General features: G+C 37.5%; 2 protein-coding genes across 4 annotated transcripts in view; one reads left to right on the plus strand and one right to left on the minus strand.

The window, feature by feature from the left end:
- LOC106618042 (ras guanine nucleotide exchange factor R) overlaps positions 1-24,024 on the plus strand; it is a 119,691-nt gene extending 95,667 nt beyond the window's left edge. For all 3 annotated transcript variants that reach the window (XM_036359394.2, XM_070109977.1, XM_036359392.2), the window contains 2 exons: positions 20,040-22,137; positions 22,500-24,024. In XM_036359394.2, coding sequence (XP_036215287.2) covers positions 20,040-22,137; positions 22,500-23,476 — 3,075 coding nt within the window. In that variant the 3' untranslated portion in view covers positions 23,477-24,024. The remainder of the gene's footprint in view (positions 1-20,039; positions 22,138-22,499) is intronic.
- Setd3 (SET domain containing 3) lies at positions 367-27,664 on the minus strand. Its single transcript, XM_036359478.2, has 3 exons — positions 26,616-27,664; positions 2,011-2,286; positions 367-1,140 (listed from the first exon to the last, which is right to left on the minus strand). The coding sequence occupies exons 1-3, from the start codon at positions 27,452-27,454 to the stop codon at positions 648-650; spliced, it is 1,608 nt and encodes a 535-aa protein (XP_036215371.2). The 5' UTR covers positions 27,455-27,664; the 3' UTR covers positions 367-647.
- Between the last annotated feature and the right edge of the window lie 135 nt (positions 27,665-27,799).

Consider the following 27,799-nt stretch of genomic DNA (forward strand, 5'->3'; position numbering starts at 1 on the left):
CAGAAAAAAATTTATAATTTTTTTAATTTTCAAAAAAACAGTATAAATTTTTTAATTTAAAAAAATTTTTACACAATTTAGTTTTTATATCTTTTTTATAAATTTAACATATTATTAACAGAAAGTTTTAATTTTTCAAAATATATATTATTTTTTTATTTGAAAACTATATTTTTCAAAAACAAAATAATAAGTTTCTTCAGTAAAATTTTTTGATTGGAAATGAGCATATTAGTTTTAAGAACGATAGCATATTAGCTTTCAATATTAAACATTTTTTGCAAAAATTAATTTAAAATTTATTTTCACTTTTAAAAGCAAAATTCTATATAATTTTTATTTTTAAATAATAGAAAAAGATTTCCAAAACGAAATAATAAAATTAAGCGTAAAAAACTTATAAAAAAAAGTGAATTAATCAGTCAACGAAATGAAAACTTACACAAATTATTATATATAACTTAATATTACTAAATTAAAACTAAAACTTCAATTAAAAAACAAAATTTAAAAATATAAATATTTGTAATGTATACAAATTCGCTGAGCATTATACCTATGTACGTTTAAATGGCCACAAAAATTTGCATGAATTTTATTTGTCTCACTCCAGCTCGTCCGCCTTTGTTGCACACTTCACATGTCACTTAAGTTTTTACGCGCTGCTTGGCATAATCGAGCGCTGCCGCTAAGACGCGTTTCTCCAGCACGCGATACTCCAGCACCATCGCCTCGACATAGCAGAGATACAGTTCGCCCTTCTTGTATGCGGCCAGCTGCTCTTCATCCACCTCCAGCGTGGTGGGAAAGACGCGCAGCAATAGCATGAGACGTGTCTGCAAGTATTGCCAAGTCTTCGATTCGAGCGTCGTCTCGAGCGCGCAGTCGATGTGTAACAGATCCATGGCACGTTCTGAGTTAATCCAGTGTTCCAGCTGTTGTGCGTTCATGTTGAAGACGCGCACGAACGCCAGCAGTTCGGATGAAATGTATTTGGGTGGTGGCAGTACTTGCAAGTCGGTATTCTTTGATATCTGCATCATTAGCAACAATTGGACGCGTTTTTCGAGCAGTGGATCGGTTGAGCCAAGGCCGAGTTTGATGCAGACATAGTCCTTCGGATTGGTCGGGTTGATAAAGCTGTGCCGGTGGCATGGAAAGAGTTGAAAATTAGAAAGTGTGTGGGTCAAAGATAAAAGAAAATTTGTGCGTTAATTTTTTTACTGTAATTTTTAATAATGGGCTGATACCGAACCAAAAGCGCTGCTGGTACAACAGAAGTGATGAATAAAAGTGGGAAAATGGCTCAACGCATGAACCAAAACTAGCAACAGAAATGCGCTAAAACGAGCGAGTTTGTACAAAAGTTTCATTCGTCTGTAATTCTCAACAGATTTATAAGTATATGTAGTATATATAGTAGTCGCTCTAAACAGAATTTTTTCAGAAAACAACACTCTTCACCGAATCCGGTGGCGAAATTTTATAAAGCTTCCATTCAAACAGCAAATTTGTACTTGCAGGGAGAGCACTTCAATACAAGATCCATTGATCTACAATATATAATGTGTTATTAATACTTCTTGAAAGTACAGAGCAATTTTTGTGAATCTATGAATTTAAAGAGTGTTGCAGAATATTTTTTCTATTTTGCTCTAAGCTCGAATATTTAGAAATTTTAACTTCTTTTTGGAATAAAATGTCTTTAAACAGAGGTCATGTTTGTTTTTGCTGAAGCTTTCGAAGCGCAATTCCGAAAGCTTCGGAGTTCTGAACTTTCGGAGCTTTGTGTTTCGAAAGCTTATGAGGGCAAAACTTTCGGCGCTTTCGTCTCGCTTTAGTGCCAGTATCTTTATATAAACTAAAATTTCTGTGCCTTTCCTCAGAAGGAAGAAAACATAGAAAGCTAATTTCGTAAAAACATTGTACAGCTTTGAGACCTTCATTTGAGTGTTAGTGTGATGTCAATGATTTTACGAAAATTAATCTGTATTGAGTATATCTACTTACCCGTTATGTATCATGAGATCAGCATTAGAACGATTGCCGTAATGTATGAAGATTTGTTCGCCAGCTTTAAAACTAGACTGAGCAGAGCTCTCCATCTCCTGTGTTTCGATATTAAAGAAGGAGGTGACATGTCCCTGGCGATGATTGGCCATATCCCAGAAGGGTATGAGCGCTGCGATTGTTTCGCTCTCTTGACTAGCATCATCAACGCCACTACGCGCGGGACGTGAGCGTGGCACTAAGTTCTCACGCGTCATGACAGTGGAGACGGCCCAGCTGGGAAGCGGAGAAGAAAGAACAAAATTAAAATAATTAAGTTGTGATTTGCTTTGCTAAAAGTAGTAAAATATGTTTTAAACTCTAAAAGTGTATTTAAGGTCACACGCTTAAGCTACGAATCCTTGTAGATACCTACAAATAAACCACAAAAAATATATTAAAGTACAACGATAGCAGACAGTAATTTATTTTCTCATTCAGTGTATCAAAACACAGCTTATTTCTTTTTCATTTACAATCTTTTCTCTTACACACTCCGCAAGCGTTCGTAGACAGATGAGCATTTAAGCGCAAATCCTTCGTAAATATCTGTTTCCATTAACTACAAAAGCCAAGCCGCTTGCTGCTTGCCGCCTTCACATAACGGTATCTTTACGACTACCGTTAGCCGCTGTGTTTGCAAAAACTGGGTCAGCCGCAAGCAAGTATGGCCGATAAAGCCACAAAGCAATGGCAAATAAAGAAAATCGCGCGCCAATACAAAGAGAATGTGTGAGACAAAGTGCATAAATAACGGTAAAAAGGGAATATAATATGTAGAATGCTTAACGATATTGTAAATGGCTCATTAAAATCAGTTTTGTGCTGTGGCTAGCTATGCCAGAAGGTATGGCATGCTGCGCGCCTAAAAGTAGGCAAGGCAAGTGCTTAATTTGTACGCTTAAATTAATTAAATTGCGCATGAATTTTTCAGTAACAGTAGTAAACAGAATGCGTAAGCAGCTAAGAAAGCGCCAAATAGCAAAAGACAGTCGTAAGCGGCTACGGAAGCGGATACGCAAAAAGTTTTCATTTGCGCTCCTTAAACCTTTTGTACTTCCTGTAGCCATTACTTCTCCTACTTTGCAAGCGCTCTTGCGCTTCTTATTCATTACACTTGTCATTGTTTACACTTATGTATGTAGACACATTGATTTATGGCAATGTAAGCGCCAATGATGCGCCGGCAAACTGTTTGCTCGGCTGCTTTTCCAGCACAAGCGCTGCGCTTTTTCACTTGCTACTTTAATGCTATTTACTTTAAGCACACATTACATACCTTAAGGCGTTTGTGCGTGTGTGCGCCATTTATTTTAATGGGAAAGTGGAAGTTTCAGCTTTCAGTTCTTTTACTTTCGCACAAATTTCGTTTTACACTTTTTCCGAAAATTTTTCACTTACTTCCTTGCTGTCTGATTTATGAGGTAGCCAGAAGAAAGATAGGCACCCACATACTTACAAGCAAATGCATACATTTGTAATATTAATAATGCGGCAGTATTTCATAGCCGAGTCGCTTCAAAAGGCGAAAAAAACAATTTTGAGCGGCACACTTTTAGGCGCTCAATGTGAAAAACCGTCAGCAAGCAGTAAAAAATTGTCAAACAATTTTTTTTATTTTTTATTTTTTCTTTACGTAAGTACGTAAACTTTCCTCCTTTCGCCGCTTTCGTTTCACGCTCATTCGTTTTTCTTTGTTTACCGTAAGACAGCGATGATTTGTTGCCGCAGGCATGCCGTAGCTCATTGAAAACAATTTGAATATATGTGACAGCAAATTTGTGCAGCATACTTCTTGGCGTGGCAGCACGTATGCAGCGCCGCTATGTATATTATGATTTATGACAATCGAGCGGATAATTTGATGCCACTGGAAGGTAACAGTTTTCGTTGAAGTGCATGAGTGAATTAATTTCGAGTTAAATTGCGGATATGCTGGTGTGTGTAACTTGAATGTTAAACAGTTTGAGTGGCAACACTTAAAATTTGATACAGGAATTTGAAACCAAAAAAGTTCATAACTGATATCTGTAGAGCTTTTGACCAATAGTTCAAATTTTCAAACGACTAACTTTTATCAAACTTCAGAAAACTTGTCAACTCAAGTCAATAGTTTCCCACACAGTTAAATCTGATCGATAGAAACCTTTATTAGACTAAAAACTAAATCGGGCGGATCTAACAGTGATTCGAGCTTGTATTGAGAAATTTACAGAGCTTTCAGTAACATTATAAAGAAAACTTATACGCCGAAGAGTAGCTACTATTTAGCTATTTTTTGGTTATTAGCTAGTGACTGTAGTTGATCAGTAAAAGCTGCTTAAGCTTTCATAACGGTTTTGAAAGTCAAGTTGGACTAGCTTAATACTAAAGCTTACAAAAGCGTTTATAGAATGTAAATTTAAATGCGTAGTCAGTTTACATAGTTAGATGGCGCTGCTAGTGACTAATTCAGAAATTTTCAGAGATTTCGAAATATAATAGATTTTCTCAGCGGATCTACACCAATATTCAGAGCAAATTAAATGCGTTGCTTTCTTCGAATAATGGATATTCAGTTTTCATAGTTAGATGGCGCTGCTAATGATTAATTCGGAAAAATTCAGAGATTTCGAAAATGTTTGTCTGAAGAATATGAGTGGTCGGGTTTATTTGATTTTTTCAGCGGATCTGCAGGGATTTTGTAACCAATATTCAGAGCAATTTAAATTCGTTGTTTCGTCTGCAAGTTTTGAGTTGTAGGTGGCGCTGTCGTTCTTTAACCCTTATGTGCTGCTGTTGGACTATTTGTGACTACAAGAAAGGGATGTTTCTCTAAAGCAAATTTTTATAGTTAATGATCGATTATATCGTTATATAGTTATCGAAAGAAACTAAATATTTATTGTTAATGTTTCTTCATTGAATTTTATAATGTTTCTTGATTTGTATGTCTAATTTTCCATATAAGCAAATCACTTTATTTCAGAGCAACGACAAATTGCTTTTATTACAATCTCTTTTACTAGCTTTTCTGCATAAGTTTTCTCTAATTCAGCTTTCGAAATCGTATTATTTGCACAAAGCATATTATTGGCCACAGATAATAGCCAGTAATTCAATATTTTCCAATTGTTAATTAATTAGGATTTTCACATAAATTTGCATATTTGATTTATGACAGTTATTGTTTATTTGGCCGACATATTTATATGCATATATACATATGTACATGCATTATTTTCGAAATGCAAAATGTCAAAAAGCTGCAGGCAAATTTCACTGCTAATTGAAAATAAACGAACACAAAACAACAACAAAAGCAATAAATGTCGGCGCAGTACAGAAAAAAACCGAAATGATGCACACAAAAGATACTAAAGCCACAATAATTGAATAACGAAAACATAATGTAATGTAGGGGAAAGGCGCTAGAAAGCAGAGCTAGTGGTGTGGGGGCGGCAGAGCGGTGCTTTGGTGTGTTAGTGTACGCTGAGTGATGTAGCCGAGGGTTAATGAAAGTGTTGTGCGTAGGTAAAAGTGATTTCATTAAATCAAAATGTGGGTGTGTGGGTATGTGGGCGCTTGTGCACCCATTTATATGCCTACGTCTGTATATTGGCGTAAAACGTAATTAGAGGCAATGCCGCACCGATAAACGAAAGTCATGCAAATCCAAAATCGAGTCAACAAATGCAAAATTAATTATCACAAATACATGCATGCCATTACAATTGCTCAAGCGCACATACACACACACACACATGTTATATGGCATGCAGGCAGTAATTGCCACTTGAGCATACACACAGGCGCGCATACGCTGTAAATACACTTGAAATGCATATGAATATGAATATGTTTATGAATATGAATGTGTTTTTGTTGTTATTGGTTGTGTTGCTAAATTTATTTAGATGGAAATGATATGCTCATATGAATATAGAACGCCGAGTGCGTATGAATAGCGATGCATTTGGTAGTACTTTGGCATGAATGCCAGCAAACAAGTGAGCATATGTACCTATAAATATGTATGTAGACTCACATACGCGTATATGCGTGCAGCAAGTCAAGTGTAAATTACACATAAATAAATCATGAAAACTTTTGCCAACTAGCGTGAGGCAGGTGTGTGTGGCGGCGAAAGATCAGGCGGGCACACGAGCGCGCGCCAACTCACACAATTATTAATTTATAACCACATATATCTATGCTTGTATATATGTAAGTATGTGTTTTGAGTTTAAAATAAGAAAAAACGTTAACCTCAGTTGCACCGAGGCAATAAGACCTTTAACAAATAAAAAAAATTCCATATAAGAAGCAAAATTCTTCAAAATGATCGACCAGTTTGTATGGCAGCTGTATGCTATAGTGATCCGAACTGAACAATTTTTTTGGAGACTGTACCGTTGGCTTGGACAAAAATTCACGACAAATTTCGTGTAGATATCTTGTCAAACAAAAGAGTTTTTCATACAAGAACTTAATTTTGATGAGTCAACTTGTATGGCAGCTATATGCTATAGTGGTCCGATATCGGCGATTCCCACAAATAAGCAGCTTCTTGAAAATAAAAAGGGGTGTGCAAAATTTCACAACGATATCTCAAAAGCTGAAAGACTAGTTCGTGTGTACAAATGTAGTCAGCTCGTCACGCTGATCATTTATATATGTACATGTATAGTATTATTATATATAGGGTCTCCAAAGTTTTTTTCGGTGTATTACAAACTTCGTGGTAAACTTAATATACCCTGTTCAGGGTATAATATGCAATAACTGTAGCCATTGCTGCATTTCTATCACAAACTTTCGAGCGGCATCCGCGCTGAGTGCACGTGCGCTTAGTTTGTTCGCAGCTGACTCCACAAAACGTCTAAATTAAATTAGCAGCTGCGCGTGCTGGGTTACAGTAAAAAGGTGTGAAAGTGACAGCAGCAACCCAAGTGCATGAAATTAAAAGCGCATATATATGCTATTAGCGCTGAGTATCAGCTGTGCATCAGCCGAGAGGTGTTAAGAAACTTTTGGATATTAAAGAATAACACAGCTTTGACTTGAGTTGTGCGTGTGGCGCACGATTGCGCTTTATTGCTTTTTCTATTTCAAGCGAACGATAGACAAACCCCAAAAATGTACAATTTTTTAGTCAATATGTTCGCAAAGGCGTACAAGTCTTCCCGAGTTTACTAGATAGCCTGCTAGGCGACTTTAAGGTCCTACCTACAAGAATACTCTGCTCTCGTACACCATATTAGCAAAAACCGAAATTCGCATGCGAGCTCGATACAATTTAATCAACACTTTAACATAAATTTTGGATAATAAAGCGTGGTTAAAACTTAAGAATCGGGAGATCTGCAAACCGTAATGTTACCAACTAGGACTAAGAGTTGTACAAAGCTTTCGACCAGACAAAGGAATATAATTTAAGCCATAATAAGACTAATTGAGCTTAAGAGCCTTCGGCCTTATAAAGTATATATAAAGCTTATGTCTATAATGACAGAAAGTGTGCAGAGCTTGAAGTAAGAAAAGGAAAGAAACTCCGACTTGTAATGGGAACTAAGCTTAGGTGGTATTCAGACCTTCCAAACAGAAAAGAAAGGAACTTCAAAACATAAGGCGAGAAGTGCTTTATACCAGAGGTTAAGAAAGATCTTCTCATCATCTACTGAAACAGCTAAGCAGCAATCCAGGCAGTAACCTCGTATCGCATATCGGCTAGAAGTGTCTTGGGAAGAAAACAAAACGCGATGGAACGATCTATCTGCGTGCAAAACTGCAAAAGTCATGTGTCAAACGGTAGAACAGACAGGTAAAAGCTCCTACTGGCACTCGATAAAAGGGATTATCAGTACACGTTCGGAATACTCACTGGACACTCTTTAGTGGCGGCACACATCTGCAGAATGGGGCTGACCGATCGAGATGACTGCAGAAAATAACAAGAGCAAGGCACCAGCGAAACAATGGATGATCTCTTGTGCACTTGTCCCCCATTGGAAAGGCTATGCTTTAAGCATTTGGGGGCCCCACGGTATAGGAGATAGGAAGAGGTATCGATAGTGAGGCTATAGAGTCTATTGAAATACAAGCACAGGCAGCCTAATCGATGACTACTCCTCATGGACTTCGTAACTGAGCTCCACCTGGTATCGCAAAGAACCAAAACTGGTCTATGTGTGGCTTATTAGCTTAACAGACTAACCTAACCTAACCTAGACGAAACTAATTTTTGCAGTCTCTGTATATTTGTAGGCTTGATTAGCTTGTGAAGCTCATCACACCAAGCAAATAGTATCAATACACCAACAAAAAATTGGAAATATATTAAAAAATTGTATTTATACTGTTGTTGTTGTTCTGTTTACTCCCACTCTGTAAGCTTCGATACGCAGTTCATTTTTAAATTGCTTTACATATTTTAATAACTATAAATCGATAATTTATTACAACACCTATGACAGGAGTACCTCCCTCCAACTGACAGTTAGCCTACACCAGCTACGAGCTTCTCGGCGTAATATACCAATCAGCTATCAAACACACGCTCTCCTCAACGCATAACGCTAATAAAAATAGCATTGTTTGGACAAGCCAATAATGCGTAGAGCCTAGCTGGCGGCATGCGCTGGACGCGCTATCAGTCATTGTAATGTTAGATTGATTAAATGTTTGCTTTTTACGCGCAATTAAATTTGGCCAAAATGCCAAAAGTGCCAAAGCATTTGCATAATATAATTACCCGCTTATCTGATGAGGCGGTGCGGTCGGCAAATGCGGTTGTTGGCGGTAGGAATAAGCACTAAATTGAATGATAAATGTTTACACGGCTTTGCGCCTAGTTGTAGGCTACAAAATGGCGTTGCAAGTTTGAGTTAAAGGAGGCTGCGGTGTGTGAAAGCGGCGACCACTAATAATTAAAGCAAAAATTTATGGCATAAGCTAAATAATTAATAAAATTAAAAATCTTAAAAAAAAATGTGTAAAAAGCGTAAATACATATATACAAATACAATATTCGTTTGGATGTGTAGCAACATATTTCCTGCGTTAGAAAGCAACACACATGCACACAAAACAAATTTGCGCCTTGCCCGCGTAAACTCTAGTGCACCCAAACCACCGCAACGCCCAACTTATGCGGTCGACGAGTAGTTGATCATCGACACTACATCACACACAGACACACACACGCACCCACTTATGAACACAAGCATACACCTGCATGCCGTGGCACAGCAAATTGCTTATTTTTGGTTTTTGTAAACATTTCCCTCACATGTTTGCGCTTTTTGTTTGTGATTTGTTGCTGATTTCCCGTTAGCCGGCTTACAGTTTGCCATTTCCGCATAAAAGCAACAACAACAACAGTGACAAATTTTCGAAAGCGGATGTTGCGGGCAGCGATTGCGAATTTCAGTCGAAATCTAATGCGAATTTAATAACGCAAAATATTGGATGCACAGAGCGAGGAGAGAGGGAAAAAAGCAGTGAGTGCGAGGGAGTGTTGGAAACCGAGTGTGGGAGAGAAGTACACATGGTGGCCATAGCAAGTTTGCGTGCAATCAATGTCGGCAACGCGGTTCAACTCGCTTGGTCACCGTTAGTCAGTGGTGCTCGACAGCAAAGGCAAACGAACAGAAATGAAAATATTTACCGAACTGGAAATCAATATAGGCGAAACATGGCGAATTTAATTAGGATTTTAAAGTTTTATTTCTGGCATAGTAGAGTGTTTCGCATTTAGCTGAAAATAGTGTGCGGTGGGAGTGTGTATGTGTGTGGTAAAAATTTAAGTTTTCGATGCGGTATGTGTAAATGATATTGAGGTTGCGTATACGCCGTGTTGGTCGGACAACAATGTTGCAAATTTGTAAAGGTGAAATATTTTGCGATTTTTATATAAATAAAGCGCACTAAAAATACTTAAAAATAATATTTGTTATTTTTACCATATTTAAATTGGTAGTAAAATAAATTTGTCAAATACTCTGAGTGAATTGAGCGAAAAAAGTTTCTTTTAAATTATACATTTTTTAACAAATGTTGATGTACTAAAAAAGTATAATTTGTAAAAAAAATGTTTAAAAAATTTTTTTTATCAAAAATTGATGTACTCTGCATGCTTTTACAAACTTAAAAGTTGTAAAAATATTCAAATCAAAATTTTAACGATTTATTTTTTGTAAATTTTTAGTTTTGATTTCTTATAATATATTAATAATATAATAATAAAACAATATATATATAACACAACATAAAAGTGAATTAAGCTGTACTGAAAATTTTAATAATGTAATAAAATATTATTTTCTGCTTAATTATTTATTTTTTTATATTATTTATCTTTTAATTCGCTACAAAGCGATTTTTTTTTTTTATAAAGTAATTAAGATGAAAAAATTATTGAAAACTGAGTGCTCACTAATTTATTCTTCTTTGCTACTATTTTATAAATCTTTAGAAAATATTTTTAATTTTGCTGCAACGTGAAGCAATAAATAAAAATTATAAAAAAATTCAAAACAAAATTATGTATAAAAAAAATTTATAAAATTTTAAAATCTAAAGTTGAAAATTGTAATGAAAAAAAAAATTTTAATATTTTTCTTTTTTGTTTTTAAGGTGAAAAAATTATTTAAAATTGAGTGCTAACTAATTTATAAATTGTTTGGAAAATACTTTTAATTTTGTTGCAACATGAAGTAATGAATAAAAATGATACAAAAAAATTATAAATAAATTTCAACCAAATTTTTTGTTTTTTTTTAAATATAAAAAAAATGTAAATAAAATTTTAAAATCTGAAATTGAAAATTTGAATGAAATAGTAAAATTTTAATTTTCATTCTTTTTCTTTTTTAATGTGAAATAATTACTGAAAACTAAGTGCTAACTAATTTAGAAATACTTTGGAAAATATTTTTAATTTTGCTGCAACATGAAGTAATGAATAAAAACGATAAATAAAAAAGAAAATAAATGGGAAAAACTTTTAACAAAAAAATCTTTTGTTAGAATTAAAAAAAAAAAAAAACATTAATAAAAAAAACTGTATAAAATAAATTTATAAAAAAAAATGATAAGCAAAAATGTATAAAAAAAATTTATAAAAAAAAATGATAAGCAAAAATTTATTAAAAACAAACTTTAATAAAATTTTAAAATCTGAAATTGAAAATTATAATGAAAAAATATAATTTTAACTTTTATTATTTTTCTTTTTTATTAACATCCAAATTTAGTCAAAATATTAAACACTTATATGGTCATAGCCACAGCTATTTATTTTTTTTTCACATTAAATTCAAATTTCTAATTAAGAAATATGTTTTTTCCCCATCTTTTATTGACTGCGCTGCTAAAAACTACAAATTTATCTTCGCACTTTTTATAGACAGCTAATTTTTTACTCTCGCTTCGCTTTCTCTCAACTGCTCTTCGTGCTTTTTATCGGCCACAATCAATAACTTTCCAAACCATCAATCAGCAAGTTAAATAAACGAACGGGCAAACAACAAAAACATTTTACTAAATTGATAAGCCGTAAATAGACCAAACGAGTTTTTAATTAAGTGTGGAAGAGAATAAAATGTAAAAAAAATTAGAAAATACGTTAACGACGGTTACACCGACACTACAATACACTTCACAAGTATGAAAGATTCCTTACAAAAACTTGATTTTTATCGGCCAGTTCCATGCCACATTTTGTAAAGATATCTCATCAAATAAAGGAGTTTTTCATACAAGTACTTGATTCCGATCGTGCAGTTTATATGGCAGCTATATGCTATAGTGGTCTAATATCGGCGGTTCCGACAAATGAGCAGCTTCTTGAGGAGAAAATAACGTATGTAAAATTTTAGATGAGTATCTCAAAAACTGCGGGACTAGTTCACGTATATACAGACAGACGGACAGAATAGGCTAAGTCGACTCAGCACGTCATGCTGCTCATTTATATACTTGTATATATATATTTTATAGGGTACCCGACGTTTCCTTTTGGATGTTAAAAAAAAATCGTGGCAAACTTATTATACCCTATTTGCAGTCTTTACTTGACCCAAAACACCGCTTTAGATAGAGCAGTACTCTCGTGCGACTAACTCAGCACTATTATATAGTAGAGCAACTTTTGCTAAGCCTTCTTGAAAAATTTTTATATTCTCGCTTGAATTTTGCAAAGAAAACCACTCACTTTGTGAAGAACGCAATCGAAAATTTGGTCTAAAATCCTTTTCAACCACTATGAAGGCAACAACTCCACTTAAACGCTTGAGCAAACGCTTTTTGAAAAAGTTTTTGAAGCTCCACGCAAACAAACAAACAAATAGTTTTCGGCAGTGCCAAATTTCAAAACAACTTTTCCGGCTAAAATCTCATAATCAAATTAACCGCGAAATTTTGTATAGAAACTTTTCGCCACAGCCAGCTTGAAGCGCGTGCTGAGCCGCATGCTTCGTGCGGGCAACAACAATTTAGCAGAGGGTTAGCGCAAAAATATGAAGACTAAAAATTAGAATCAACATTTTTCGAGCCAAATTTTTCGTATTATTTTATTTGGCACTTCACTTCTTTAGCGCCTTTTTGCACGTTCGACGCAAATTTGTACTTGGCTAAGTCAGGCAGCGTGAAAAGAAGCTGTTTGTGGCGTGCACCGCTAATTAAAGTGGAACAACAGCGCAAAAGACGGCTGGCACGATATAGAAAAGCCGAAAACTTTGCGCCTGCAGTTAGACGAAGTACATAGAAGCAGGCGAAAGAAGGGATTAAAAAGTTTTGCATCGTATTGAGCGCGAAACTGAAGGCCACAGCGCGGCGTGAGACGCAACGCGGCTGTAAACGGTGTGTGAAACTGATGTGCAGCCAATAGACAATCAGGCGCACAGGCTGCCATTGATGCTGGGCGTGGGCGCATTTTAAATAGACAACAAAGCGCGCGCAACGATAGCGTAATTGCATTGTGGCGCATGGCAGGGTGGTGCGCTGTGAAGAGACTGCACTATAGAATTAGTTCGAGAGGCCGCGTGTAAGTGTAGCGCGGCTTGCAAGTACTTAGGGTATTTAAAACTTGTCTGGTGCACGCCATACTACAACGCTAGGCGGCGCCACTTATATGAGAAACGCCGCTTCGCACTTTCAGCGCCATTCAACGAGCTTGCAGCTTTTGTTTCTAGTTACGCCTTTGTTCTTGCAGTTTTTTCTTTTTATTTCTTTTATGCTGCATTCGATGAGTGTTTTTTCTTTGAAAACTCCACCGCCATTTTCGCTTAAAAGTTTCTATGCAAAGATGCCAAAAGCACAGCCTGGCCACAAGCTTAAGAGATGCCGACAAAAGGTAAGCCGGTTGCAGGCAGCCGAAAGCCGACGAATCGCAGGCGCCTAAAAGTGTAGTAGAAGAAAGCAAGTTTGTTGAATCTTGTACGACATGATAAGAAAATAGTAGACAAAAGAAGAGAGAAATAACAGAAAAAAAGTAGAGTGGGAAGAGTAGAAGCGCTGTGCATTCACTGGTGTATAGTCAGAGATGTGCATTGTCTCGGAAATCTTTGTAAAGCCATAACTTAAATAATGAAATGCTGACCCAAATTAATGGCGCCGTTGAAGCATGCAAAAAAAGCGGTTAATGGCAGATAGGGATGTTAGGCAGATTCTTGTATAGGCAACGTAGAAGGCTCGGCGTAAATTGTGAGCGTTGGCACGCAGCTGTAATAACAAAGCGCTATGAAAAGTTTTATATGCCACGCCATTAGAGCAGTTGCCAGGAAAACCCAAAAGGCATAGTTTTGCTTGCGACGTCGATAGCTTTATTAATTGCTTGAATATGTTAAAGAAATAGACTGCGATCGAGCTGTAAGGCGCCAAAGCTCTTACAACAAACTATGAACCGTTAAAGAGAGTGAGAAAGTTCGAGAGTTCGCCAGCTATTATAAATAGAGAGTCAAGCAACTGAGACAGACGCTGGAAGCGCACTTCCACGAAATTTAGGCAGGTGCTTAATATTTCAAATTCCATTATAAGTTCCAAACTGCCAGTAAAAAAAAAATGTATTTCAAAAACTCAGAAATTGCAAAATATTTGACCACACAAATACACATTTCCGCAACGCAGACGAAGCGTCACACAACAGCCATGCTAGCGAACTGTCAATGTAGAGAAAGACAAAAATTTTATACACATTTGCACTCGAAATGCAAATGCGCACAATCAAAATGCAAAATGCAAAGCGCCGAATCACAAACAATGCAAATAACAATTGCAAAACAAGTTAAAAAGTCAACAGCGACAACATAAAAGCGTCTGTTTGCAAATGCAAAACAATGCAATGGGCACAGGGATGAGAGCGCAACTAAAGCAACAATAAGTAAATGCAATCTGTATGCCAAGCGGCGGCGCCGAACAAGTGCAGGTGTCAGCAGCGAAGCAAAAACCGAAAAAAATGCCTTGAAAAATTGGTGGCAAGCGCCTCGCTGTCGTGCGAACTTTGCACACACATGCAGGCTTAGCTTTTGCTTGTTGCGCAGCCACAGCTACGGCTTGCCTAGTCGCTTTAGGCGCCTGAGGCTACAGCAGCAGCTCCTTCTAACCTGTATGCGTGGCAGAAGTGATTGATTTGATGGCTTTGGGGCGCATACTCGTATTTTTCGCAATTTTTTTTCTGCTTTTGTTTTTATTTGCATACTTTTTCTACAAATAATTTTTGTAACGCCTCAACGACGCTAGCTGACTGCACGACAACAGTTGCTGTAACTTCTGCTGACTACAATTGTTGCAGCGTTGCATTTAAGCGGCGACGCTGCTCATGTTTGCACTTTACGCGACATATGCATACTTTTTCGTGCAATTTTATATAAATTTCTTGCTTTTATTGCATACGAAAAGCATTCGCTCAACTGCTGCTGTTGCATTGAAGAAAAGCTTATGTCTGCATTATTTTAGTTGAATACGCAAAAGCAGTGATATGCAAAAGCAAAATGTCCAAATGCAAAAAATGTAATATCTGCTCGCTGCTATCTGTAAGCCGCTACTAAAATACTGTGCCTGCACTTTGTCACCCAACTGCACAGCACTGTCAGCCGATGGCAGCAGCTACGCTCAACTCCGCTCAGCGCGGCTAAGCTCCTCTTCAATCTTCCTGCCAGTGCAATCAGCTTGGTTTACGCTCACTTACACTGTCACACACTTAACACACAGCTGGCATTTCGATAAAAATCATTCAGCTATGCTGCAGTGTTCGTGCCGTAGTGTCATTTTAGGCGCAGCATTTAAAATATTTCAAACTTTTTTCTGTTATTTCGCGAGTATGCGCATTCAATTATATTTTTTTTTTTTGTTATACTTTGATCTTTTAAATTTTTTTTTTAAATGTAAAAGCAAATGGAAGTGTCACTCAGCGGATTTCTTTCCAACATGTTGCCACGTGTGCGCATTAAATGGAAGTAGATTTTAATAAAAAAATAAAATATAATAACAATTTTTTTTACACTTTTCTTTTCCATATAAAAGGGTGAAATGTCAAAAACTTTAATTCACCTTAGAATGCTACATCAAAACGCAAAGAAATATCTAAAATCTAAATTCGCCCTAGATTGTCTAGTGCCGAAGAAATGTCAAAAACCTGAATTTGCTCCGAATTCTGTTGTCAAAGTGCGGTTGGAATGTCAAAAATTAAAATTCGCCCGAAATCACGAGTGAAATGTCAAAAATCTGAATTAGCGCTAGATTTTCATTTCAAAAACTGGGTGACATGCCAAAAATCTGAAAACGCTCTAGATAGTCAAGCAAAAGTGCGATTCAAATATCAAAAACCTGAATTCCACTTAATTAGTCTGGTCAATGTGCGAGAGAAATGCCAAAGTATTTGAGTTCGTTTCGGATTGTTTCGTCGATTGCCAAAGAATAATAAAAAATCTGAATTCGCCCTGAATTGTCAAGTCAAAGTACCGATGAAATATCACATCTCTCAATTCGCCTTGCTTTAAAGTCTTCTGATTAAATAACTGAATAGATTGTAATATCGAATATTACTCAAAAATACACGAAATGAATAAGAAGAACAAATCATAAGCTGTCGAAATAAAATCGCGTATCAAATTTTCCTAGTAAACAAAGCCATTATCCTTCTTTATTTAATGTCATCACATCACAATCATCAGTTTTCTATCAAACCCACAACAAAAACTGTAATGGAACGAGCTTGTCCCAATCTCTTTTTCTATAATTATCGATATACTGACACAGCAAAACATTACAAGGTGTTTACATCAGATATGCGCTAAATATTATTACGCGTTCAAACGATGGCTTGTCAAAATTCGTGTTGCTAATTTTTTTTTCGATATTTTTTTTTTCGTAATTTTTGTTTTTACTATTTTCTTATACAATTCACGCTTTCTGACATACACTTCATTAATTTTGAGAGCAAAAATTCCAAGCTGTGATTGATGATTGCTGACGTCAAACCACACATGCTTGACCACATATGCACGCACACATACGTGAGTATAACAGTACAGTTATGGGCACATGAAAATTGTTGTGTCCAGTAAAAGGCATGTCATAAAAACCTAATGCATACTTTATGCTCTGAAAATATGCCACAACAAACGACGCACAAGCACTGCGCCATCAATCAGGTTATAAATACACGTTTAAAATTTTACAAAGCAAACAGAACACCAAACATTGACTTTTATATGTGAAATGAAATTGCAATAAAAAGTGTACGATTTTTTAAACACAACACTAAATCACTTGCTTAACGCTGCGGGAAAAATAAAAAGAGATTTCAAAAATTGCAGCAACAACGCTGCGTGTCGTAAATGTCATCGACACTCAAAATGTCAACGAGGCGCGCACATGCACACACACTCAAGCAAATAGTGAAGTCACGAGTCGGCGTAAACAACCAATATTTGATTTGTTGCTGCAACAATATTTGTATGCAATGCCAAGCGAAATTCAATTTTCCCGAATGTGAAAGCAAACTGCAGGCAGGCAGCGCGGCGCAAAAAACCACAAAGTTTGCTTAATTCTTTTTTAAATTTTATTTCGCCGCTTTTCGCATTGCTTTCTTTTCGCTTTGTTGTTGCAAACGCTTACTGTAAATGCCGTTTCTAGTTCATACATGCGGCAAGCGCGTTAACCCCAACTATCAACGCAGCGTTGCAATTGCGATGATTGATTGATTGATTGGCGTGATTGAGAGGAAATGCGAATTGAGTGCATTTGGCGGCACATAACATTTTTCCGTTGCATGTGTAAATAAAATCTGATGAAAATATTAAAAAAATACAAAAAAAAAGAAAGTAAAAAATAGTAAAATTGCAGAAACAAGTTCGACAAGCAATAGTATTGCGCAATAAACCATAAATAATTTAATTTGCAAAAAATGTTTATGACTATCAATAATGGAGAATTGTTAATTGTAGATTATTTGATTTAACGGAAAAGCTTATTACTAATTATAAATATAATTAAAAATATTAACATAGCATAGCACAGCATAGCAAAGGAATAAAAGAAGAATTGAAAAACTAATTAATAAATAGCATAACAAACGCAATTTTTATTTTAAAAAACATGGACATGAGACTACACCGCATAACATAGCACAGCATAACATAGAATAACATAGGAGTAGAAAAAATTAAATGTATAAGTAATGTAAAAAAACAAATATTTGTAAAAAAAAAAAAAAATGGACATGACACTACCACGCATAACATAACATAGCATAACATGCATTTACCTTAATTTTTTTCGCTTTTCATGGGTTATTTTCGAATATTTAGCGTACTTCGACAAGCTTAACGTAACAGCTCAACATAGCACTACGCTACATAACATAACTTAGCATAGCATAAGCAAATAAGTTAATTATTTTTGCCAGTTTTAGGGTTAATTACACATTTTTAACGCTACTCTGCAAGTTTAGCGACATAATTGAATAGGGAATAACATAGCACGCATAGCATAACATAATATAACATAGCGTGGCATAAAAAAAATATTTTTTTTCAAATTAACGCAATATATTTTAAAAGAAACTACATAATATAATGGGTTATAATGTTATTTACATAATAGCATAGCATAATATAACATAGCATAACATAACTTTTATTATTATTTTTTTTTTTTTTTGTTATTACGAAACCAGCATTTTCTGCATTTTTTCTCAAAAATTACAATTATAAGAAGCGCTCGCAAGCTCATAAAGACTATAACGGCAAAATGAGTGTATTAAAATTCAGTTGATTTACTACAAAGTATCATTGTGCCAATACATAATAACAGCGCTGACGAAAACTTTTATTTATGCCAACATTTTAATAAAGGCTACTTTAATGATGCTTCGAAATGAAATAGCGCTACCTCAAGCCAATTTGTAGCAATTTCCCAGGAGCTCTGCAAGCACACATATGCTTTGCAGCAATAGCTGCAGGATTCTCGCTCTTCGCCGCGCATCATTTAAGCGACTTTTTACATGCAAATCACTTTGTTGTGCGCAAAACAAAAACATATCGAACATTTTGAGTTATGACTTTAGCCAGGCAGACAACCATTAACAAGCGATTATGCGCTGAGGCCCCATACACTTAGCTAGCGATGGTTACCACAAGCAGCTCGGAGGTAAAATAATCATAAGCAAATTTCTGCTTAAATGCACAGGTCAATGGCGCTGCTTGTCATTCAAGTGGAATGGAAATGTTTGAGTGTATGTATGCTTAAACCGCTACGGGGTGGCCTGAGGATTTAGCTGTCAATGCAGAAGCGGCACAAAGCAAACAATGAAAGTAGAGAGCGATTATCAGCGCCTAACAAGATAGCAATAAAACTGCAGCGCCTGAAACGAAAAACAAATGAGCTCAAATGGAACAGGATGTCGACGGCTGCGAGCGGATAATACCCGCGGGAAATTGCGGAAATGTATTTCCAATATTCTGTGTAAAGCATGAAAGGAATATGCGGCAAAACGCTGAAGTATTTGTGCTCACAGAAAAAAGTCTAAGTGTCGTTGGAATGAAGAGGGAAGCGTTGCAGGCGAGCGCTCAGGCTTTTGCGCGTCAGCATCGCTTTTATTTATGTAATTTTCAGTTGCTGTGTGGAAGCAAACGCTTAATTTGTTATGTTGCCGCACTTCCGCAATCAATTCTCCAACAGTCAGCAGCAAACGGGGGTGTAAGAATGTCGAGTTTTGTCTATGTGTAGCGACTCAATCAATCAACAAGCAGTTAAGTGCATTTCATATTCACACTTCAATGCACAATTGGTGCGGGATTTGTGCGGCTGTGCGCAGTAGGGGTGTGAGTTGCAGACGGAAGCTGTAAAGTGTTACCGAAGATGCGTTATAGATATCGAATAATAGAAGAGGGGGGGAGTACAAAAGCCTTTTGAAATGCAATGAATGGCAAATAGAGCATATACAAAAGTGGAGCGGGGGATTGAAGGGTAGAAGGTATTATTTCAAGCTCAGCTAACGCTAAAGTTGTGTATAGAATATTGTGTAGTGCATATTTGTATTGAATGCATGTTAATTAAAATGATTTTAATGAGCAAATGCAACCCTGCAATTACAGCATTTAAACTTTAAGCTTATGTATTCCTCGGTGCGTTATAATATTAACTTTATAAATTGGCAAACAAATCGAAAATTTATAAAAACCCGCAAGAAACTTAAGAATGCTGGCGACCACAGCTTCTGAGATCCTTTGAGCTTTCTCTTCGGTTGCTGGAAAATCATTTCACTTACTCTCATTTTAATTTTGTTGTTGTTGTAGCGGCCGGAATAAATCCGGGTCCGTTACGGACGGGTCCGGTTACGTTGACCCGACTATCGTGGGAACGGAGAATTTTGTGTTATGCAATGCTTTGGATCGGTGTATATATCCTCTAGAGGAAAAATACTTTTTATCATAATATAATTTTGACTCAAGCCAAAATATTTTACCAACGATTTTAACTTTCATTTGCTCTCTATACATTTGCAGATTATACGCGCAGGCGCTTCGCTGATTGTCGGCGATGAAACTCAGTTAAACGAGTCCACAAACTATCCTTATTACAGCGACAACTCTGGCATATTACCCGCAACACCACGACGTCGACAAACGGCCAGCACAAGTCGCGCACGCACTCGGCGCCCCACGAGCAATAACGACGAAGGCACGCAACAGCAATACTGGCGCGGTAGAGTTGACAACGATAGCTCAGCGGACAATACTGCTACCCAAACACGTGAAGACACGCGCGCTAACAGTCGCAAGCGTAAGCAACCAGCTATACGCGAACCACATGCCGCGTTAGAGAAAGAACAGCAATTGTATGAGCTGCGTGACAAGCAGCGGCAGGAGAATGTGCCAATTGCGAACACACGCGATAAATCGTATCGACGCCCTTATTCACAGGCTAAAAAGGAGGCTGAAGTGTCAACGGGCGACAGCGCGTTCGCCTCAAACGTCAAAAAAACGGTAGATCTAAAGCATATACTCAAAAATGCTGGCGGCTTGAGTTTAAGCGAAATACTGCAACAGAAGAATCTTTCGCTAGACGATTTATTGAAGGGCAAACAGAATGCACTGGAAGTGCTACAAAGCACAGCAGCAGCGCCATCAAACGCGCCGAATAAAGTGGTGGAGAACAAGCCGGTTAAGCCGATGCGTTGGCAGCCCTACCTCGCTAGTATAAACGATGCGCCTGTCGGTACAACACAGCAAACGCATGCAGGCGATGATGATTTGGACGCAGAGCTGCGTGCAACACCAGACGAATCGGTTGAGAGCGCTGACGCGCAGCAACGCGCCAGATTAAAGCTAGCGACACTACAGCGTCACAAATATTTCGGTAGTTCAACGCGCACAGCAACATTGCAGTACGGTCACGCTGCTTCAGGCGGCACAACAAGACGTGTGAGCTTGCCCGTGAGCTCAACAACCGCCACAAGCACGACGACGATAACTACAACTACCACGCGCCTACCAATTTACAAGAAAAATTTAATGCTACGCTCAACGCTAAAGCCAACGTTTATGCTAAAGAATGCCATGGCTTCGGAGTCCTCTAGTGCGGAGTCTACAGCAAATGATAAGACAAATTTTGAAGAAAAGTTAACCACAACTATAATCAACAACAGGTATAGGGAACCCACAGTAGTGGCCAATGAAGAGGAACAGGAGACGGAACAGGAATTTGTTACGAACGCCAAAACTGTGGAGAAAGCAGACAGTGCTGAGGATACGACAGATACCGAGGAACAGCAGGAAGAAGAGTATTTGCGCGATGAGGAAGAGAGTGATGTGGTATCCACCAGCAAAGTCGACACTACAACTACAACGTCCTTTACTAACACACCTAGCACAACAGCGTCTACAAGCGCCACAACGAAGCTCACCTCTACTACATCTTACAGCCCGTCGAACACTACAACGCGCGTGACCGCAACCAACGCGATCTTGAAACCAGCATCACGCGCACATCCTAATTTCAAAACAAACTCTATAGAGTCAGAGAAGACGCATGCGCACTCAACGCCCACAGACCCCGAGAGCGACGGCCTCGAGAACTTTATTGGCGCTCAAATCACGGTCAGTAAACAGCGCGAGAAAACAAACAAAGCAGACAGAGAAAACATTACGCCACGCATCGATCAGGTGAAACCAGCTACGGCCGGTGAAACGTTTGCTTATCAAGACTCCGTACCCGATTTTGATGGTGTGGACGATCGCACCGATTTGCTGGAGTTAATTGAGGATAGGCGCTCCGGCAATCGGCTCTTCAAAGTGCTGGAACAACGCAATATGACGCTTGAGGAGCTGATTGAGCACCGCAAACGCGGCTCGAGCCAATTGCATTTGGCGACGGTTGTGCAAAATCGTTCGCGATTTTTTCCGGGACAGAAGGTCGTCCTTCATGACAATATGGACATTGTTACAGCGTTTGAGAATTTCCCACACTTTAACCTGATGGACTTGAAGAGCGTCAAACCGGATGATATAAAGACAGACTCGCAAGGCGCCAGTTACTTTACCTCCATCATAGACATCGAGCCGACGGACGAGATCTACAAAGACGAATCCGCTGCTGGCAAAGGTGTGTACGAACGTAATCGCTTAGAACGCCGACGACGACAATACCGCGGCGCGACGCGCTATCAATACAGCGCGCGCGATAGACGGCGCAAATGGCATTAGAGTAGCGCGCTGCGCTTCTGCGGCACAAGATTTGTGGTGAGCTGCTGAGTTCAAATTGGAAGCAAGCATAAAGTTTACTTTTATACCATGTCACAGCCCGACAGCATGCACGCTTAGGCGTATACAACTAGCGGCTGCCACAGCCTCAGCAGCTTGCCACAAATCATGTAAGTGCGCGCTTTGTATTTATGAATTTGTTTAGCTTTAGTTTGACGCTCAAGCGCAAATTTCATTTCTATATATTTTACTCCCATCCCACAGGTTCGCCCAACTATCAACAATCCCAACGCACCGAAAAATCAGTAGGTTTCTTCCCCTCTTGGAAAACCTTGGCATTGGCCTCACTCGCAAGCAGCACGCGCAGTGACGCGTCCACCAAGCGCAATCCCTTTTTTCTGTCACCACCACAAATGCTGCTCGAGAACACCTCCGCCGAGTTAGATGAGAACGACTTTTTAATGGACAACGAAACAAATACCAATATAAACGCTGAGGCGCCACAGCAGCAGGAGCTTACCGCCACGCAGCTACAGAGCGCCAGCATCATCGACACCGCAGAGGTCATCGAGAATGAAGTGGCGCGCGCGCATGACTTGCTCGATCTCGAGCTGTCCGGCCACGGTTTCAAACGCAGCCCCGCCGCAGCGGCGGTCTCTACAGCGGCAAGCCAAAATAGCATCTATAGCAATATGCCAGCGGGCATACGCTCCGCCATTGTGGCCAGCGCGGCGATTGTGCTCACCTCGCTCGCAACCTTTATGGTCATATTTGTAATTTGTCGCTGGAAGCAGCGGCGTCAACGCAAAACCAGCTACACTAAGACATACAATGCTATGAAGAGCAAATTACCGACCATCACAAACTCGTCGCGGCACTCCTCCTTACGCAATATGGAAGAGCTGGTCGGCGGCGTGTCCACGGTGTCGGTATCACCGGTACACCAGCTGCAGCGGCAAAGTTCATTACTGTTCCCACGACACTCGGGCAGCGGCAGCATAGATGTGGAGGAGCTAAGCGGCAGTGGCGGCGGCGGCAGACGTAGCAGAGTTATGCGTGGCGCGACGCGTGCTAGTTTAGGAAACAGCGGCGGTATGGGCAGCGCTACCGGCTCCACAACATCGCTGGCGCTGTCGTTGCAGAGCGTGCACAATAGTTCTACAAACAAACTCAACACAATGGACCCGAACTCGCCGGAGGTGCAAGAGTATCTGTTCGATGCGCTGCGGAAGTCTTACTAAATCAACGCAGGGTTGTATTTGATATTTGTGTGAAGGAATTTTAAGATTTTGATAGTTTTGAATATTTGTAAATTTTAACTTATTTCAAATATTTCTAAATTGGAGAAATAAATGCGAAACATGTTGCCAAACATAAGAAATACAAGCAAATAGACTTAAAGCAATTATGTAAAAAAAGTGTGGAGAGAACGGCGAAAATTTGTAAATTAAAACACTTTTATAACAAAGAAACTTATAAACTCTAAGAAGCAACCAACCTTTAATGCGTAGAACATAAAAATTTCTTTGGTAGCATATTAAAAAGGCAAAAAAAGAAGGTTAAAAAAAAATATAAAAAAGAAAAATTTTAAGCAGAAAAATATATTTAAAAAAAAATCGTAAATTTACAATTAAGATTAGCGCAATTTTTACCCCAACTAGTGCGTAAGAGTTCGAAATTGGTTTAGCATAGTTCCAAAAGCGGGTTTTCAAACAACACAACGGTGACGTAAGCAATTTTAAAAAGGCGTGAAAAAATAGTAAAAAATTATTTTAAAAAAAAGTTTTAAAAAAAATTTATAAAAAAAAATTTTAATTAAAAAAAATTTCTAATAATAAAAAAAATTTAATAAAAAAAATTTCTAATAATAAAAAAATTTTATAAAAAAAATTAATAAAAATAAATTTAAATAATAAAAAAATATTAATAAAAAATTGTTTAACATAGTACTTTAAAATTAAAAAAAAAAATGTTTAAAAAAGTTTAAAAAATGTTTAATAAAAAAAGTTTAATAAAAATTAATAAAAAAATGTTTAATAAAAATTAATAAAAAAAAATGTTTAATAAAAATTAATAAAAAAAATGTTTAATAAAAATTAATAAAAAAAATGTTTAATAAAAATTAATAAAAAAAATTAAAAATTATATAACATAGTATTATAAAATCGTATTTAGCGAAACCAAACCATAAGTATAAAACAAATAATGTTTTTAATGACAATAATCTATAAAAGTTTTAGAAACACGAATTGTCGACAAAAACGCCAAGGAAATATTTGATGCACAACCCAAAATTAGAGTTTACAGACTTGAAACCGTTTGTAAATTAAAAACACAAACGAAAAATAATAACATTTTATACATAAAAGTAAAAATTAGGCGTTGTGAACTACTAATTTAGTCGTTTTTGTGCCGAAAAACAGTAATCGTAATTTTTATTTATAAAAAATAGTACGATTGTAAACAGCATAATATGTTATATTTGTAGTTTTAGATAAAAGTTTTAAAAAGGAGAGCGACTTAACGCCACAATACGTTTAGTTAAAAACTTTCAAATCTATACATAAGCGGTTTTACAAAATGTGTATTATATATTTAACTAGATTATACCATTTCCTGAACCCCGATGATATTATACTGATATTAATAATAAATAAAAAGTATACTTTTAATAAAAAAAAAATTGTATGTGTGATTCTTTTTTTGGTATGCAATGGTAAGGCAAAAGCAATAATTTGCAGCTTTATTCAAAATTCAAATTATAGCATAACCTTACATTATATCTATTGGCTACTACTCTATAATTGCTAATTTTAATCTACAATTTGCACTTTTTAAATTTTTTAAAATAAGTCTAGCCTTAATAAATATGTATCCAAGTAGAGGTACTTTTTTTAATAGCATTTTCTTGACAGATCACGCATGTGTAGTGTCAAGCTGTCATGTTATTTTTGTTCAGTATTGTTTGACATTTCATCATGGAAAGACTTACGCCTGAACAACGTTTACAAATCGTTCAACTTTATTACTAAAATTCACGTTCTATATGGAATGTGTTTCGCCGCGCTTCACTCAACTTATGGTCAACATAATCGGCCTGCTGAGCGTACTATTCGCAACACCATCACCCATCTTGAGACCCAGCATTCATTATTGGATATTGTTCGACCGAATAGACCGCGTCGAGCACGCAGTGAAGAAAATATAGCGGTCGTAGCTGAGAGTGTACACGAAGACCGTGGAGAGTCGTAGCAAATACATCTTGTGCAAAAACTGAAGCCGCTCGACCTTCCCAAGCGACATCGCTTTGCTCTATGGGCAACGGTTTGGTGTGGTTGTCGGCGACATTTGGTTTCAACAAGACGGCGCCACTTCCCACCCATCACATCAATCAATGGATCTATTTACAGAATCGACACCAAGATCGTGTCAAATCAAATTTGAATTTTCTGTGTTCTTTTTTCAAAATGTAGGGAACCTCGAAATGGATTACCCACAGGGAGGGGTATTAGATGTGTGGAATTTAAGGCATGCAAAGAGGTGGTTAGAGTTATGCGAGGACTCATTGTACACAGGACATACATACATATATATGTATATTTGGTATATTGGTGTCAATTCTGGATAGGTAGGAGTTTAAACCAGAACAAATTTACACAAGAGGCAACTCAAACTCTTCGTCTGCAATAGGTGGTGTTTTGAACCAAGTACGCCATTCACGCTGTGGATTTGTTGGGGGGAAAGTATTAGACTATTTGCAGAGAAGAAGCGAGAACGATCGATGAGATAATTATTTGTATTTTAAAATCAAATCCATTACTTGACGTCAATATCATATAATCATCTGTGTAAGAGGTGATGGAAACTTCTGGTTGATTGAAGGAATTTCGACGGATAGAATTGAAACAGTAATGGCGAGTGGACAACACTCTGTGAAACCCGCTGTTTAATTCTGCTTGGCTAAGGATTTTAACACCGAAATAGTACGGATAATTGCCGTCCACGCAGATAATTCATGGGCCACCTCTTCAGCCTAGAAGGAAACGTGTTTTCGTTACAGATCTTCTAACAGCGTTGTGTGGAAACAACTTTAATAATTTGCCACGCTCAGATAGTGAGCGAATCTTAGTTATAGCAAAGCCTCAAGTGTATTCACTACTAAGGAAATAAGGGTTATTGGGCAGTAGGACTCCCCGAGTTGGGCGGATTTCACAAGAATTCAGTAGTGGAACCACGGTTTCGACTTTCTACACATGGGGTATATGAAGAGTGGTCCGCGACAGATTGAGAAGCTCGGTTAGGTATTTTACTCCCCTCGAGCCTTTTAGTGTGTAGCGTTAACAGCACTTAACACCCATAAAAAATTAAAGTTGCTCTCACCGATACAAATCATAGTTGAACTGCTCCTTAAACGTCTGTCCAATTGAGTTGAATTTATCTGCACGCGGTGCCTTCACGGTGCAGTTGTAGAGGAACGCATATTGACGCGCAATCGCTTTGCACTGACGAAGTGCCGCAGTTAAAGCATTTGAGCCACGCAGCATCTCCATTTCTTTGGTTGTGAAATATAGTACAGTATTATACTTCTCCGGCAGCAAATCGATATAGGGTTTCCAAAAGCTATCCGGTTTCAATGCCTCCAACATTAATACATACGATAGTTTTAGATTCGACATCGAACCGAATTGCGTTGGACTATATTCTAAATCCATATTCTCCTCGGAGAGTATAAGCTTGCGCGGTATACTAAATAGCACTTCCTCTTCGGCTATATCGCGTGTGGCCTCTAAGCCTAATTCGTAGCCTTGAAATTGTGCTATACGCACACCATCAAAACGCAAACCATTTTCAGTTGCCCAACGATAGAAATTTTCAATGTTAGCCAAACGCGCTTCTGTAGTTTGATTGCAGGTGGGGCGGCGCAAAGGCGTTTCAAGTATTTGCACACGATGCAACAGTGTTTGGATTTCTAAATATTGCTCCCATTCTTCTTTTGGGTTTGCGGGCTGCTTAAAACCTATTTCGAGCAATGCATTGATAAGTGAGCTCAATTCGTTGTGCTTTTGCAGAGTCAGCGTGGGTCGTTTAATTGGCGCCTGTTGTTGTTGCTGTGGTTTCGTAGATGACTGTGCAGCGTGTGCGTGGGCGATGACATTGGCTGCAGACTGATTCTTATTGCTGGCCGATTTATTATTTTTATTTTTGTTATTCTTTCCCATCTTTACACCTTATATTACAGTTACACTTTATGCTTGAATTCACTATTTTAACTGATTCACAAATTTTTAGCAAGCTTTGTTTGTTATTACACACACTTTATTGATGAAAACAAACAACTGCACCCGTAAAATACAATGGAACACCCGAAAAGGTAATGCACGTGCCGTCAACTTTTTGCAGAAATCGAGATGGCAAACAGTCAAAAAAAGAGCAAAAGACAACACAAAAAATTCCAATCCGAAATTCCTCAGCACTTGCATATGATATGAAAATTCCTCCAATAAGTCTATCATTCACAATTATTTTTAATACTTTGCCTTATCGTGAATGTTTAGTGTTGTTGG

The sequence above is a fragment of the Bactrocera oleae genome, chromosome 5, assembly GCF_042242935.1.
Source record: "Bactrocera oleae isolate idBacOlea1 chromosome 5, idBacOlea1, whole genome shotgun sequence".
Classification (NCBI taxonomy): domain Eukaryota; kingdom Metazoa; phylum Arthropoda; class Insecta; order Diptera; family Tephritidae; genus Bactrocera; species Bactrocera oleae.

Excerpts from the sequence above, each read along its gene's own strand:
- Setd3 (XM_036359478.2), bottom strand. The coding sequence starts at position 27,454 with ATGGGAAAGAATAACAAAAATAAAAATAATAAATCGGCCAGCAATAAG. Across the intron at positions 2,287-26,615 it reads TTCAACTATGATTTGTATCG|CTGGGCCGTCTCCACTGTCA; the intron begins GTGAGAGCAACT and ends TCCGCTTCCCAG. Across the intron at positions 1,141-2,010 it reads GATCTCATGATACATAACGG|CTTTATCAACCCGACCAATC; the intron begins GTAAGTAGATAT and ends CCACCGGCACAG.